Source organism: Malaclemys terrapin, chromosome 2, assembly GCF_027887155.1.
Source record: "Malaclemys terrapin pileata isolate rMalTer1 chromosome 2, rMalTer1.hap1, whole genome shotgun sequence".
Classification (NCBI taxonomy): domain Eukaryota; kingdom Metazoa; phylum Chordata; order Testudines; family Emydidae; genus Malaclemys; species Malaclemys terrapin.
In genome coordinates this window covers 226,796,483-226,812,801 of record NC_071506.1, presented here as the reverse complement: position 1 = coordinate 226,812,801, position 16,319 = coordinate 226,796,483, and the positions used below count along the sequence as shown (strand labels likewise).

Below are 16,319 nucleotides of genomic sequence, written 5' to 3'. Positions count from 1 at the left end.
TATGGGAGCAGCTACACCTCATTTAGGCTTTGGAAACTGGGAGGTGGCTGCCCAAAGTGAGTCGACCCAGCAAGACAGCGGTTTTGCACCTGAGTCGTTGGGACACGTTTGTGCCAGGGGCCAGGGCTTTTTTGTTCTGGTGCAGTAGGAGCAGCTACAGGGTGGGAGTTTGGAGAGGAAAACGGGGCGGCTCCAACCGGAGCCAGGTAGCCCCAGCTTCACCCTGCTTCTGCGCGGGAGGGGTGCCCGGCGGTGCAGGTGGGTGTGCAGGGGGGAGGGCTGGCTTGGGACCCAGCAATCGGAGGCGTCAGCAGGCACCCCGCTCCCCCTCCCCCCGTGCCGGGGATGTCAGTGTCAAGAGGCAGCGGCAGCCTGTGGTGCCAATCCCGGGGCAGGGCGCAGGCGGCGAGGGGATTGGAGTCACCGAAGCGTCAAGCGTGACCGCCCGAGGCCCCTCCTGCCTGCTGGGAAAGCCATAAAACACCTCGGCGAGGCGCCGAGCCACAGACCGGAGAGTCGAGCCACTGGCAAGAGAGCGACGCCGACCTGAGCGCGGGAAAAGCCCCATCTACAGAGCCTGCCGTGAGTACCCGCGGGTTGCGCTGGTGCCGGGGATGGGACGCTGCTCTGAGCCGCTCTCCCGGGCGCTGCCAGCCCGCCGCGTGCAAAGCGGGCAGGGGACCCCGGCTCAAATCGCCTCCGCCTTCGCTGCCGGGAGGGGGTGCGGGGCGGCTCGCGCCCCTCGTTAGCGCCGGCCCCGCGGCGGGGGTCTCCGGCGGCTCCTCGCCCACCCGGGCTCGGGGTCAGAAACATTCGTTTCTTCCGCTTTTCGGAGAAGGTGCGAAGCCTCTGCCCGTTTGCGGGAGAGCCCCGGCTTGGGTGCCGCCTCCTGCCCGGGCTGGGTCCAGCTCAGGAGGGGTAAGAAACCACCCCTCCCCCCCACATGCTTTTTTAAAAGGAAATCAAGTTTTCCGGTGCGTGGGTCACATTTCATTGGAGGCTCCGGGTCTCTGCCTAACATCCTCCTAGACAATCCGCTGTGTTCCCGCAGCGTGTCCTGTGTCACACGGCTCTCCCCGCCCTGGGGCTGCTGCTGTAACCAGCCCCCCCCGGGTGACAACAAGTGCAACTTCCTTGCACAAGCTCAGCGCGCGCGGTGACTTTTATCCGATGCCCGCCAGAAAGGCTGGGGGCGGGGGGGGGGGGGACGGGCAGACTCTGCAAGTCGTGTCCGGCTGGAACTGACAAAGTCCCGCCGCGGGGCGCTTTGTCCCGGGAAGGGGCTGCTGCTCTCTGGGCTGACGCCCGCCCTTGCACGCTCCTTTCTCCCGCCTCCGCCGCCCGGGTGTCGTGCAGATGCAGGGGACCATGCGGTTGTGGCTGTCCGTGCTGACTTTCGCCCTGTCCTTGCTGATCTGCCTGGGGACGCTGGCGGAGGCGTATCCATCCAAACCTGACAACCCCGGCGAGGACGCGCCTGCGGAGGACATGGCCAGATACTACTCGGCACTGAGGCACTACATCAACCTCATCACGAGGCAGAGGTAGGTACTGGGCACCCCAGCGCGGGCGAGCACAGACCGACTGTCCTGTGTGTGGGGTGAGCCTGTGTGTTCAGCAGGCTCATCCCCACCCCGTTTCTCAGAAAACAACCCGGGGAAATACGTTCTGATCTCGCCCAGGCTCTGCTCTGTATGAGGGGCTCTTTCCCTCTGCACAGCAGCCACTAGTGAGCACTGCCCGGAGTGGGGTCTAACTCCACTAGGATCTCTAGCTCATGGGTCCTGCTACACCAGCCAGGTGGGCAGACGTGAAGGACAGTCTGGTCAAGGCTGAGATCAGGCACCAGAGGCTGAGCATGGTCCAGTGTGGGGTATGGAAACAGCAATATGAGAGGCGAAGTGGTGAGGGGGGGGCACAACTGCAGGGAAGCTAAAATGCCCCCGTCAGAGCTCTGAGCACTTGTGAATTCACAAAATGAGGCGCCCAAGAATGTAATGGAGAAAAAAGTGTGATAAGGGTGAATTCCATTTCTGTAGCAACCACAGCCACCGCTTCATGATGGGGCGGTTCCTGTCTGGATTCTGCACATGGGTTTTGTGTAAGGTGGAGGTAAATGTGACCTCCAACATGAATAACATGTAATAAAGGATTGGTGGAATGGTACCAATATGGGCTCTAGAGGCTAGTCTCATCCAGTCTTGTCAGTTTTAACACAAAGAGCTTTCCTGGCTAGGAACATAAAAGTAATAGGAAGTTTATTTTATGGAGAGAGTACTGGCAGAAGCAAAGAGGGAAATGAAACATAAACTTGGAACATGAGAGTGTGAGACAGACCAGGAAAAAAAAGCAGAACAATTTCACACTTCCATTGCTGCCACTGTGTCTGATATGGTGTTTATCTGGAGCGAGTGACAGTTCTTATTGTTGCTGAAGAATTGTAGTAATTCAGAAATCTTTTGTTTTGACAGCTGCTTAGTACACCAGTCACTTAACAAATAATTAAAGAGCGCATTGTGTGGCAGGCAAGCCTGCCCTTAATGGTTATCTAGGAATGGCCCCGACTTGCTCATGTTACTGCAGATGTGTGTGGTGAAACCTCCGATTGAAATGAAAGGTAAAATTACAATGTCAAATCCCTTTATTTGGGGGCATCAGTCCAATTTAGTTCAGCTGGCTAATAGAAGAGAAAGCTTCCTTTGAACCATGCGTCACCCACAAAAGCTGATGCTCTGATAATTTCCCATCTAGGGTATTGGAACCTCCTTTTTGCTGTGTTTTTGCTTTCCTCCCTCTAGTTCACATAAAATGCAGATGCCAACATTTTCTCTTCTTCTCCCCAAGGCACTGCCCATATCATCTTCCCCTTTCTTCACACACTTGAATCACTACATTGGTTTCCCACCTCTTCTCTCATATCCCATTTCCCAAATACAATTTCTTATATCAGTTGATTTATTCATTAGACCAGTGGCTCTCAACCTTTCCAGAGTACTGTACCCTTTTCAGGAGTCTGATTTGTCTTGACTACCCCCAAGTTTTACCTCGTTTAAAAACTACTTGCTTACAAAATCAAACATAAAAATACAAACATGTCGCAGCACACTATTACTGAAATTGCTTACTTTCTCATTTTTACCATATAATTATAAAATAGATCAACTGGAATATAAATATTGTACTTACATTTCAGCGTAGAGTATATAGAGCAGTATAAACAAGCCATAGTCTAAATGAAATTTTAGTTTGTATCAACTTTGCTAGGGTTATTATGTAGCCTGTGGTAAAACTAGGCAAATATGTAGATGAGTTAATGTACCCCCTGAAAGACCTCTGCATACCCCCAGAGGTACATGGTACCCCTGGTTGAGAACCACTGCATTAAACAGTATTTCAAGTGTGGATCTAGTCTGAAAAGTGACTGTGTAAAAATGACATCTTACTTAACAGATCCACGGCTTGCATATATATCATATTCATATCTGCTTCCTTTAGTGACAAAAATAAGATTTTACTCCCCCTTTACCTCTCTTAGTTCTGCAAAGTCAGTATAGCGGGGGAGAATGAGCTAGATTCCATTCTAGTGTGCACATTATAAATAGAATGATTAACCAAAGTCTTTATTGATGATAAGGCATGAAGCAAAAGAGAATCAAGTTTGATTTTTATATTCCAGGTATCAAGTAGGGGGAACAATCATTTTTCTTTTAAATGGAGTAAATTTGAGTTGGAGAGTCAATTAGAGAGTTGAGAGACAATAAATGTAGAACCCTACAATGCCAGTTTCACAATGTCACTTTCCAGAATGGACCACACTGTAATCAGAGGAATGGAGACCCAAATAGGACTTAATTAAAAAACATGATGCACCATTTCTCTTGTTCAGTGCATTAACTGCACTGAAACAATCCACAGCAACAGGCTTGCAATTGGTTTTAATTTAACTCTTGCACATTTCCTATTTCAGCAATGATAGAAAATTTTGTGGCATAAACGTCTTTCAGCTCTGATCTAGGATCTTGAGTAATATTCAATATGTTCTAGCAGAAGTGTCAATAAATTTCTCTCTCTCCACCCCTTATACTTTTACAGTTTTCCCTTTCTTGTGATGAACAGCATACCTAAAGTCAAAGTTCCCCAGTGGGAACTTTATTTCATTTTATTTAGTACTGGATGATGGTTTTCAGGACTGGTTCTGACGGGTTATGGAACCCACAGGTGCTGAAACTAGGGGTGCTGGGTGTGCTGCCGCACTCCCTGGCTTGAAGTGGGTTCCATTAAAGACAGGGTTTACAATTTGGTTCAATGGCATTTAGCACTCCCACTATACAAATTGTTCCAGCACGCCTGATGGAACCTGTGATTGCAAGGAGACCCGTGATGAGAGGGCATAGCTAAGCTGCAAACTAAGCTTCTGTCTGTGGGACCTGGGCTGGTGTACTCAGCGTTTTCAAGCCCATGCTTGAACATCCACTCTGCATTGTAAACCTGGGTTTACAATTTCTGGACCCAGCTCTCACTGATGGTGAGCAAGATCCCAGGGCCTGGTCTGTACTAAAAAGTTAGGATAACCCAGCTACGTTGCTCAGTCCACACCCATGGGCTGTGCAGTTAAGCCGACCTAACCCCTGGTATAGACAGCACTAGGTCGATGGAAAAATTCTTCTGTCGACCAAGCTACCACCTCTCAGGGAGGTGGATTACCTGCACCAATGAGAGAACCCCTTCTTTCAGCATAGATCGTGTCTACACTGAAGTGCTACAGCAGTACTGCTGCAGTGATGCTGCTGTAGCATTTCAAGCGTAGACAAGTCCTGAGCCTCTCACCTTACCCTGGGGATATGGAGCCCCCTAGGCCCAGCCATGAGCTTCCAGCTCACCGCACAATTGGTGAAATATATAGGAAAGGGTATGTTTGAGGGGAAAGAGGCAGAGGTAAGTGCCCTTTCTTTTTAGGTTTCCACTGCCTGCTTTGTCGTCTGATGCTTCTGTAGCTACTGATGGCGTTTTTCTGCCCCATCCCTCCTGGCAACTGCTGCTGCTTTAACCAAGACCGCTTACTGTCTCTTTCCCATGGGCTACTGTTACCCACAACTACAGTAAAACCTGCCACCAAGAGTGACCATTTATGGGAGCTAGCAAAAGTGATTGGTTGTAAGAAGTGGCTTCTCTTCAAAGGTTTGCACACGGGAGAGCGGTGGCTGTTGGCGAGGCACCCGGCTCTGAAGGCAGTGCCGCTGCCAGCAGCAGCATAGAAGTAAGGAAGATCAGTTTCCTCTTACAAGTTTGTTTTTATGGATGGGAGTAAGAAAATGTGGTCGCTGGTCGCAGATGAGAGGTGGTCACTCTTCACAGTTAAATTATAGGGCGAAAACGTTCCGTTGCCTCTGCAAGTAGTCACTCATGACAGGTGGTCTCTTGTCAGAGGTGGTCACGAAGGCATGTTTTACTATACTTCCTCTACCCCACCTCCAGGAGGCTATTCCCCATTCCCAGACAGGGCCCTACTCAGCTGCACCCTCTCACCCCAGTGGTGCCCTTGGGAACTTCCTCTGGGCCTCAACCTTGTCCTGCTGCTTGATTCAGAACCCTATCCTTCCTCGAACCATCTGCTACCCCTGTACAATGGCTTCCTTCCCGCAACTGGCACTGCCCTGCCACTTTGTTGCCTGCAGCTTCTGATCCCTGAACCTTCCCTCTCTTCTTCACTTCCCCCACGGCTTGTCACTGTCACCACTTGCCTTCCCCAGCTTGTCCTTTGCATGCATTGCCATTCTGTTATAAAGAAACATACAACATATCGTTTTAATTATAAGCCCACAAGAAGGTGGAATTCCTATAGGAAGGGGCTCTAATCCAGGGGCTCTGCAGCCCTGATGACTTGGGTTTCAGAAAACACTAGATTTTTTTCCCATTTCACATCTATATCAGATCTGTAATGTGAAAAAGAGCCTTTGTTACATGCAGATTCTTTTGATATTGAGGACTTTGCAAGGTTCTGAGCACCTCCTACAATTTGCTGGTGAGCACCCTCAACCCCTACTAGAGGTGCTGAACACCTTATAGGATTTGAATTCCCAGGCCCAAATTTTCAAAAGTGGCGCTTTGGGTGCGCAATGTGAGACAACAACGGCCTGATTGTCACAAGTGCTGAGTGCTCCCCTTGACTTCAACTGGAGTTGTGGATTATCTGCACCTCTGGAAAACAGGCTTTGATGTCTAAGGCTGGGTCTACACTACCCGCCTGAATTGACCTCTCGGGGATCGATTTATCGCGTCCCATCGGGACGCGACAATCGATCCCCGAATCGACGCTCTTACTCCACCAGCGGAGGTGGGAGTAAGCGCCGTCGATGGGAAGCCGCAGAGGTCGATTTTGCCGCCGTCCCTACAGCGGGGTAAGTCGGCTGCGATACATCGAATTCAGCTACGCTATTCGCGTAGCTGAATTTGTGTATCTTAAATCGACCCCCCTCTGTAGTGTAGATGTAGCCTAAGGGTATGTCTGCACTACAAGCACTGCAGCAGCACATCTGCAGCACTGCGGCTACACCACTGTAACATTACTGTGGGCACTACAGCGATGGAAGGGATTTTTCTGTTGCTGTAGTGAATTCACCCTCTCGAGAGGCGGTAGCTTGATGGAAGAATGTTTCCATTGACCTAGCTGCATCTACAGTGGGGGTTAGGTTGACCTAACTATGTTGCATAGGGCATGATTTTTTTCATAGCTCTGTGCTAGGTAGCTAGGTTGACCTAAATTTTAGGAGTAGACCAGGCTTCAGATTGGGCACCAAACACTACTGGCCACTTTTGCAAAGTTGGTCCTTGATCTTTAAAATGTTAATACTATTTGATAGAAGTGGCTGTTCAAACATCTTCCATGCAGCAAACAGTAGGTTGGGATACTGTCATTGGAAAGTCTCTGAATTGTGCAAGATAGATATGGAGAAAGTACCATCTACTCTGGTGTAAAGACTTTAAGAAGGATTTCCTCCAATGGCAACTAATTCTCTTTTGTGTTCAGCCTTGGCTTTCAGTTCAGTTCTCTTGTCATTGTTCTATTGTGAACATAAGGGCTTCCCTAAGTGATAGAGACTGCAAAACTAAGGGGCCCACCCAAGCCTCAAACATTTAACATTAGAAGAATTTGCTTTCCTTTTTAGTCCTTTGCCACCTGGGCTGATCCTTCAGTCAGCACTCCATTCCATGATGGCATAACCCTATTCAGGACACAGACACAGACACACCCTGTATGGCAACACAATGCAGCACAAGGTGTTGTCCTCAATCAGGGAGCCAGGGAGCTTCAGGGACAGTGTGTGTTGAGTATCTCAAAATAAGAATCCTCTTCATGTATCTGAGCCATGTCTCCTCTCTTGCAAGGGACCCTACTCAGTCCTTTTTCAGGCATAATTCTCATTGAAGTCACTGGGAATTTTGCCGAGGTATGGGCCACTGGATCCAGTTTTTAATTTGTTTAATCAATTTCTTAAAAACAAATATTTTAATCAGGGAAATTAGATTTCTCCTTAGGGGACACCCTGGTCACATCCATATTAATTGGAGTAGGTAATTAGAAACAAGTTCCTTTGTGGTGATGGAGCATAAGACATTTGATTCAGCATCACGCTTGATTGAATTACTATAATAGCATTTCACTGTGTGCGGCTGGTTCTTTTCAGATATTCATTTTCAATCAGTTTATATAACAGAAATTTGCTTCCAAAACTTGAAACTGATACTATGTCTCTCTAAAGCATGGACAACATACTAAATTGACCAAGACCATGGAAAAAAATCCAGTCATTAAGATATAATGATAACAAGTCAGCCTTGTTTCCACAGTCATATATCATGGTAAACATATGAAAATCACCACACAAATTATAGCAAGAAAAGCTAATAGTTTTTTGTTGGAAGTTTGTTCTTCTGCAATCTAGCTGAACCCACTGGAGGGACATCTTGAGGACCATTGACTTCAATGGGGCCAGGATTTCATCCCACGCATTTAGTAATTATTTTCCAATGTAATTTTACTGTCATTTTACCCATACAGTAGAACCTCAGTGTTGCAAACACAGAGTTACGAATTGACCAGTCAACCACACAACTCATTTGGAACCGGAAGTACACAATAAAGCAGCAGCAGAGACCCCCTCTCCCCCCCCAAAAGCTGCAAATACAGTACAGTGCTGTTAAACATAAACTTCCAAAAAATTAAAGGGAAAGCAGCATTTTTCTTCTGCAAAGCTGTATTAAGTCAATGTTCAGTTGTAAACTTTTGAAAGAACAACCATGTTTTGTTCAGAGTTACGAACATTTCAGAGTTATGAACAACCTCCATTCCCGAACTCTGAGGTTCTACTATATATCCATACAAGTAATAAACCACGATCTTTATTTCTTTACAGTGAAGGAATTGCTCTCTTGTGGTTAACATTACTATTGTAACCTAGTGATCCCAGGCAGTAATAGATTACCTGTCAAGCTGACTGCTCATTATTGATGATACTGTTTTCAGAAAGAAGAAAAAGGGCACATTCCTTTACAAGAAATGGGAATTGGGATAGTTTTTTCAAGTAAATGCCCCAATGGATTCTACTGTTTTCAGGATTTTTTTTTTAAATGCAGGAATAAAAACACAGTTGTCAGGTTTAATAGGAACAAAGATCACACACGACAACAATTGTCATAAGAGCTTACTTAAAACGCTCTGATTTGCAATTCAATATCTACAATGGCAAGATTTTTAAAAGTGACTAGTGAGTTTGGGTAGCTCAAGTTTTGGGTCCCCCACTTGAGACAACTTTAAGGTGCTTGATTTTCCACAGGTCTATACTCCACACATTTTGAAAATCTGGCCCCTTTAAGGCATCTCATCTCATGTTACTAGTCAGTTTTGAAAATCTTGGTCTATATGTATGGTAACTTGATGCAGTATGAGTCTTTTTTTGTATTCACTATATAGTGCAGGTAGTTTTTGTAGATTTCTCACTCAATGAATTTCAGATAGAAGATACAGCAGTATCCAAAACTGTGCTGGAATTGAACAAAAAAACCTTAATTGCATTTGTAGAAAAGGATCATAAACCTCAGATCTGCTGTCATATTTCAACTTCTCTCTCCCTCCCTCACTTGTACATCCTCCCGCACAAAAAGTGTGAATGTAGGATATTTGCTAATACCTACCAAATAAAGAAATGTTAGAAATGTCCGGTTTCTATCGTGTACATTATAACAGGTGATTATGGAAAATATTTTTATATGAGGGGTCTTGATATGTTCTAATTATTAACATATTTGTAACCAATGTGACACTAGAGTAACACATTCTCATATGAGCAAACTGGGTTCAACTAAACACCTGCTGGAGACAGGTTTCAGAGCAGCAGCCGTGTTAGTCTGTATCCGCAAAAAGAACAGGAGTACTTATGGCACCTTAGAGACTAACAAATTTATTAGAGCATAAGCTTTCGTGGACTACAGCCCACTTCTTCGGATGCATATCCATCCGTTATGCATCCAAAGAAGTGGGCTGTAGTCCACGAAAGCTTATGCTCTAATAAATTTGTTAGTCTCTAAGGTGCCACAAGTACTCCTGTTCTTTCTACATGCTGGAGAGTTGCCTTTACTTCTTCCCTACAAAATTTTACAATAAAGGTTTGTATGAACATTCCAAAGTTAATCTCAATATTAAAGTTGGAGGTATGAAAAAATAGGTACTTTTTTTTTCATTTAATAGATATGGAAAGAGATCAAGCCCAGAGACACTGATCTCGGATCTTTTGTTGAGAGAAAGCACAGAGAATATTCCTAGATCTAGGTAAGTACAAAAATGCTTTGTGATAGCATTATTTCTATTTTAAATGTAGCTATTTCAGTAAATGATTTTCATAGGCAGAAAATACGTAAGCATCAGAAATTAGAACACTGTATTTGGATGTCAGTTTATATATATGTATATATATAAACAAATACAATTATTTATCCATTATTAGAACAACACAACTATCCTAGGAACATAGGGGCTATGATACCAGATCCGACCATTGGCCCAAGTCAAGTACTGTATCTTACTTTTGTCAGTAGCTGATACCTGATGTTTAAAGGAAGGGAAGAATCCCCATAATGCACATCCCTTATTGTGAAATGCTGCACAGAATACCACCCTGACTCCTGATGATGATTGTGATGTTCCCCTCTGGTGTTATCCAGACCAGTGATCTGCTAGGTCACTCCAATCCTTGACTCTGGGAGCCAGCCTTGTCCTGCTCTGCTGGTAGAACCCCCACTCCTGTGCGGTTCATGCACAGCCTCTGGCATGTAAACTGCTCCCAGCTACTTGCAACCGAAATACACTAGCCAATATCTCCGGTCTCAGATGCCACCCTAGGAACCTCCATCTTGCAGTGTCTAGTTATGCCCGCTGGACACTGCAAGCTTATATGAGTTCGTCAATTTAACAAAGAAATTGATATGTACCAGACTTGTTATCCCACGGGGAGTCTCTGACACACTTCAAACCAAATGCACTGCTTCAGTTAGAATAAACAAACAAATTTATTAACTATGAAAGATAGATTTTAAGTGATTATAAGTCAAAGCATAACAAGTCGGATTTGGTCAAATGAAATAAAAGCAAAACGCATTCTAAGCTGATCTTAACACTTTCAATGCCCTTACAAACTTAGATGCTTCTCACCACAGGCTGGCTGGTTGCCCTTCAGCCAGGCTTTCCCCTTCGATCAGCGCTTCAGCCACTTGATGGTGATGTCTGTAGATGGAGGTGGAAGAGAGAGGAAGAGCATGGCAAACGTGTCTCCCTTTTATCATGTTCTTTCTTCCCTCTTGGCTTTGCCCCCCCCTTCAGAGTCAGGTGAGCATTACCTCATCGCAGTCCCAAACTGACCAAAGGAAGAGGGGGTGATTCACTCGAGAGTCCAACAGATCCTTTGTTGTTGCCTAGGCCAGTATCCTTTGTTCCTGTGAGGCTGGGCTGGGTTTGTCCCATACATGCCCTGATGAGGTGTGAACTGCCCCTCTGCTCTTGTGGAGTTTTTGCCTGGGCTTGCTTTAAGCCCTGAGGATACATTTTCAGCCTCATAACTATATACATGAAATTACAACCTATAATATTCCTATAACAATTATTACTATAATATTACCATAACAACAATGCTCAAGTATCAGAGGGGTAGCCGTGTTAGTCTGAATCTGTAAAAAGCAACAGAGGGTCCTGTGGCACCTTTGAGACTAACAGAAGTACTGGGAGCATAAGCTTTCGTGGGTAAGAACCTCACTTCTTGCATCTGAAGAAGTGAGGTTCTTACCCACAAAAGCTTATGCTCCCAGTACTTCTGTTAGTCTCAAAGGTGCCACAGGACCAACAATGCTCAATACATCATGAGCCTTCCAAAGACATCCGACATGACAAACTTTGCATTAGATACCACACAATCATAAGGATGAACATGGGGGTGTAGGGTGTTCCCACGAGGTACAGAACGTCACAGTGATCCACCCACATACTGAAACATGAGGCATGTTTCTCCATTAACTGTTAATTTCCTTAGTTTTATTTTTCTCTCTGAAATCCTGGGTTCTTTTAAAATAGCTTTAGGTGGGAAAATCTGTGACTATATTAATCTAAACACAGATTATGTACAATGCTTTCTTTAAAATATTACATTTTGCATGAATTTTGTGCCTAATATTTTACAAAGTGAAAAGGTCACAAGTTGGTAAATTTTGGTTGGCACACACAAGAATATCTACATCTGAAAGCCCATGATCTGGATGTCTGATTTTACTACAACACCATATAAAACAACATTGTCCAGGGTGGCTGATTTTATTAAAGGTATTATTGACTATCTCAGTATAATTTTAATTGCTGAGGTATGACTATCAATACAGAAGGCCAGTATAAGATCTATGCATCACTGAAATTCCACTTAAACTTGATGTTGTGCGGAAAAAGCAGAACCTTAAAGATGCATAGGTCTGGTGTTAGCCCTTTGCACATGGGTGAATTTCAGCCTGTAAGTATATATCCATTTAAGGTAATGGCATATCTGATTAAAATACTATAATAAAGATTAACACAGTCTTGCAAAATTCTACTTGCCGCCTCATCTGGATTGAGTCTATTTTTTTAATGGAGATGTAAAATAGTATTTTTAATCTTAATTGTAGTTAAGAGTGGGTAAGCAGAGTTTAAGCCTTGACTGTTATGTTTAAAAGGTTGGTGATAATATGTTTACTGCAAAAGTAAACTATTTTCACAGTAGCTATGTCATAATGCCCAAGCCAGTTGTTGTGCTTCATAAGTCAATATGCATGAGCCCAATGGGAGTACTCTCGTGCCTAAAACTAAACACACATGTAAATCATTGCAGCATTGGGACTGAAGGGCATAATCCTGCAAACCCTTTGTGTCCAGAATTCTCATTGATGCCTATGGAAGTTGTCCGTGCAGTGGACTTACAAGATTGGGCCCAAGTATAGGAAATTGTACTACAAAGTTAAAATACAGCATTATGGTTATGACGTTAAGTCCACCTGCCATGATAAAATTTATCTCGCTGATTTGATGTAAACATTAATGTAAACTGTAGTGAAATACGTTATGGAGGTTCTCTATGCTTTATAAAGACAAGGCAGAACGCTAATTCTTCAAGGAATGCTATCAGTGTCATCAGTTTGGGGCAGCACACATGTAGTGTTTAAATTTATATAATTCCTCCATGTAATTCTTTATACATAATTCTTCCCCCCCTCCAAAAATGCTACAATGCTTGATTTATAATAATCAGGGCCGGCTCTAGGCACCAGCGTTCCAAGCATGTGCTTGGGATGGCCCTTTTCAAGGGGTGGCACTCCCTCCGGCTTTTTTTTTTTTTTTTTTTGCTTGGGGTGGCAAAAAACCTGGAGCTGGCCCTGATAATAATCATTAATAACTTAAAGCTTATGAACAAAAGTAAATAAATAAAAGTGTGTGCATGTGAAATGGAAGAAATTATAAGGAAGAGATTTTAGTCCAAGATTAATAACGAATAAAAGCAGTTTAAAATTAGTTCAAAACTTAAAATAAAGTAATTATGTATATATTTAATTATGTATATATTTAAGAAATAGATGCATGCACGGGCAGCTAGATAATAGATCTAGTTTCCCATTGCTGTATCATCACCAGAAGGTCACATTTCTTGGCTCTGTCATTTCTGTGAACTTAGACATTGTACCCCAAATTAATGAAGTATGAAGAAAAACCTGAATAGTATTCAGATTGGCTGAGTCTCCTCTGATGTGCATTCTTACCAGCTAATAAAGAGAAACTCCATAAATGTCTTGAATTAACACTGTACGTTTGGACATCTAAAGAAAGTTTCTCCCTTAGTGGAACATCTTTACTAGATTCTTAGAGAAGATAGATCAAAAATAAATGTGCTGGGAAACTAAGGGAAACATTGAGTTTAATACAAATGACTCTCTTATGGCAACGGTGCATGGTTTTGATCTTGTGGATCCCATGTAGTCATTAGGAAATCCTTATATTGTATGTGTATTGTCTTTTGTCTCAGTTATGTTCTCCCTCTTTTTGTCTCGCTTTCTGTACACATGTAGTACAATACCAGGATGCAGAAATACTTTGGGCCCACGGCATTTGCTTTAGCAAATATTTTAAACATCATTTATTTAAAATATTAAGCAATAATGCACTGTAAGATTTTAACGATCACTGCTGCTACCTTCAGATTGAGTTCTAGAAAAAACTAAATTCTGGGAGAACAGCATTATAGAATTTTGCTAAATCCAATAAGTCCTCTCTTTGAAAAATGTGTTGTTTTGTTGTACTGCTTAGTCAGAGATACAAATGTGCTAATAGGCATGTTTATATCTCTATGTGCCATAATTTTTTAGCAAAAATGCACTAAGTGTTAGCTACTAGCATCCATTGCAGAAAAAACGTTTCTTAGTACTGTAAAAACACAGCACTGATGCAGCAACGTTTAGGGGCCCATTACATAACGATGTGTAGGTATTTAGCCACCTGACTTCTATTCATTTTCATGGAAGTGGAGCAATTCAGTCTTCATACTCACATTGGAAATGTATCCCATACTCTACTAGTGGTATTAAAGTGAGAACTTTTATTACTTTTGCCTGTTAAAAGATCATCGATTATCTTAAAATCTATTTGGTTCCATCACTAATCTTTCAGAGAAAATTTCATAACATTTTTAATGTGTGTTACAGGTTTGAAGACCCTTCTATGTGGTGATGGAAATTTCAGCACATCGTCAAACTTTTCCTAGTTTTCAATCCATACTTATTGCTATAAGACCAATCACAGTTTATCACTCCTCAGTGCATGCAACCACCGTACTAAATTCTGTAGCATTTTTCCTTCATCATACTTGTATATACATTTATTTAAATAATTTATTTGTGCATTCCACAATGTAACATACTAAATGAAAGACAACAACACTATTATTGGCATAGTAAAGATTTGTTTTAAACTATTAAAACTGAATTATAACCTCCCTGCAGTCTAAAGTAGCATGTACAGTGATCATTTCACAAATATTAAAATAATAATTGTGAAAGGTGAAATAATTACAACACTTACCTGGGCCTTTAATTCAATTTTTCTGTTTTGATTTATACAAATTTATTTATGTTTCATAACATCCAATATAGCCTACATAATTTAGGAAAATAAAATGATCTGGAAAGTGTTTTTTCATACTCGTTATACAGAACAATTGTTTATTATTTACATTAACCCATATATTAAAATTAATAGCATTTTCAAAATACAAAGAGGTTTAATTCTGCTAAACTGTCAAGACTGATTAAGAGTTCAAATTTAAAAAATGGAATCTCTTCATTTTGGCAATATACAAAGTGACAGGAAACAATATAATTCCTAGGTAATATTGCAATATGAATTTGGGAGTGTTTGAGAGTTAATAGTTGATTCCATGAAAAGTTACCTAGTGAATGGTTGATATTTCCTTTGTGACACTAAGTTTTGAATAACTGAATCCAACACAAATTTTTTTCTTAATTTCTGTTCTGTCCTAGTCACCCTTTCCATGAGCAGAGAGTACCTAGATCAGGTACAATGGTATTTTCTTTGGTGTTTATTCTCCAAATGTTCCATGTGTAAAATTCCCATTACCCTGGTGGGAGAGCTACTGATGCTTGTTGAGTTGAAAATAACCTTAATGTTTTCATTCAAAACTACTTAATGTTATAACAGTGTTTTCTACTCTCATTCGATATATGGTTCTATCATTGTCAGAGATTCAGTGTGGAATATTGTTAGTAGCTGTTTGTATTATATTTGGCCTCTTTAATAGAGTGGCACAGATTCTGGTCCTTGGTCCCTGATATTTTAGCATGCTACCCCTTATTTATACATCAGAGATGAGTGCATAGGGATCGTGTGAAAGAACACAGCCAGAATTGTAAGAGAAAAATCTGCTTGGAAGTTTGATGTATAAACATTTCATATCTGTTTTCCAAATATTGTTATATGGCTAAAACACAAATACATCTATACAGTTTAAGTGGGTTTTTAATCTGCTCGTTACAGATACACACTGGATGTGTTGTTACATTTTGCAGTTCCTCGACATTTGCCAGTTACTGTATGTCACGCCTACTTCAGTGAAACATTAAAAACATATTCATTTAAAGAAAACACGCAGATAGTATTTTAATAGGCAAACTGTTTCAACACCTACATTGTCACTTTATTGATTTAGACTATATAGTTGGTCTATTCTGGTGCATTCTTTACAAAAATTGAATTTAATGAGATATATATTGTATTTACCACTGATTTCTGGCATTGTGTATAATAAATACATTAGTGATCTTGGGGGACTATGATTTGATGGTATCGAGGATGTTAGTAGATCCCATGATTGTTAAATTAGAGTTGCCTAGCATTATCTTCAATATATATGCTCGAATGGAAAAAGGAACGGTTAAAGGAGAAACATATCCACAAGTTACTCACTATATGCAGTCCCACCTAATTCTGTGAATTTTCTTCATCTTATGGAGCACACACCTGTGTACAAAAGCTAGTGAGATCTCTAAGATCTTAAGTTTTATTTACCTTATTGTTTTAATGAGGCATCAATGATAGAGGCAAAGCAAACAAACATGGTACCGAATGATATTATATACACTAATATGGTTCTTGGATTTTCTTTCTAAATCTTCCTGTGTTGCAAATGAAGCTCTTATAGTATTGAGTGAAACTTGCCTTCTGAGGAGCTGTCTTTGTGTACCTC

At 42.3% G+C, this 16,319-nt stretch overlaps 1 protein-coding gene across 1 annotated transcript; it reads left to right on the top strand.

Moving 5' to 3' along the window:
• Nucleotides 1-453: 453 nt before the first annotated feature.
• Nucleotides 454-15,900, top strand: NPY (neuropeptide Y). Its single transcript, XM_054018402.1, has 4 exons — nucleotides 454-582; nucleotides 1,357-1,544; nucleotides 9,746-9,826; nucleotides 14,263-15,900. Exons 2-4 carry the CDS (start codon nucleotides 1,357-1,359, stop codon nucleotides 14,285-14,287), a joined length of 294 nt encoding a protein of 97 aa, XP_053874377.1. The 5' UTR covers nucleotides 454-582; the 3' UTR covers nucleotides 14,288-15,900.
• The last annotated feature ends 419 nt before the right edge of the window (nucleotides 15,901-16,319 follow it).

Bases quoted from the DNA above. Each gene is read 5' to 3' on its own strand.
- NPY (XM_054018402.1), top strand. From the start codon at position 1,357: ATGCAGGGGACCATGCGGTTGTGGCTGTCCGTGCTGACTTTCGCCCTG. The intron at 1,545-9,745 runs GTAGGTACTGGG...TTCATTTAATAG, and splicing joins AACCTCATCACGAGGCAGAG to ATATGGAAAGAGATCAAGCC. The intron at 9,827-14,262 runs GTAAGTACAAAA...TGTGTGTTACAG, and splicing joins GAGAATATTCCTAGATCTAG to GTTTGAAGACCCTTCTATGT.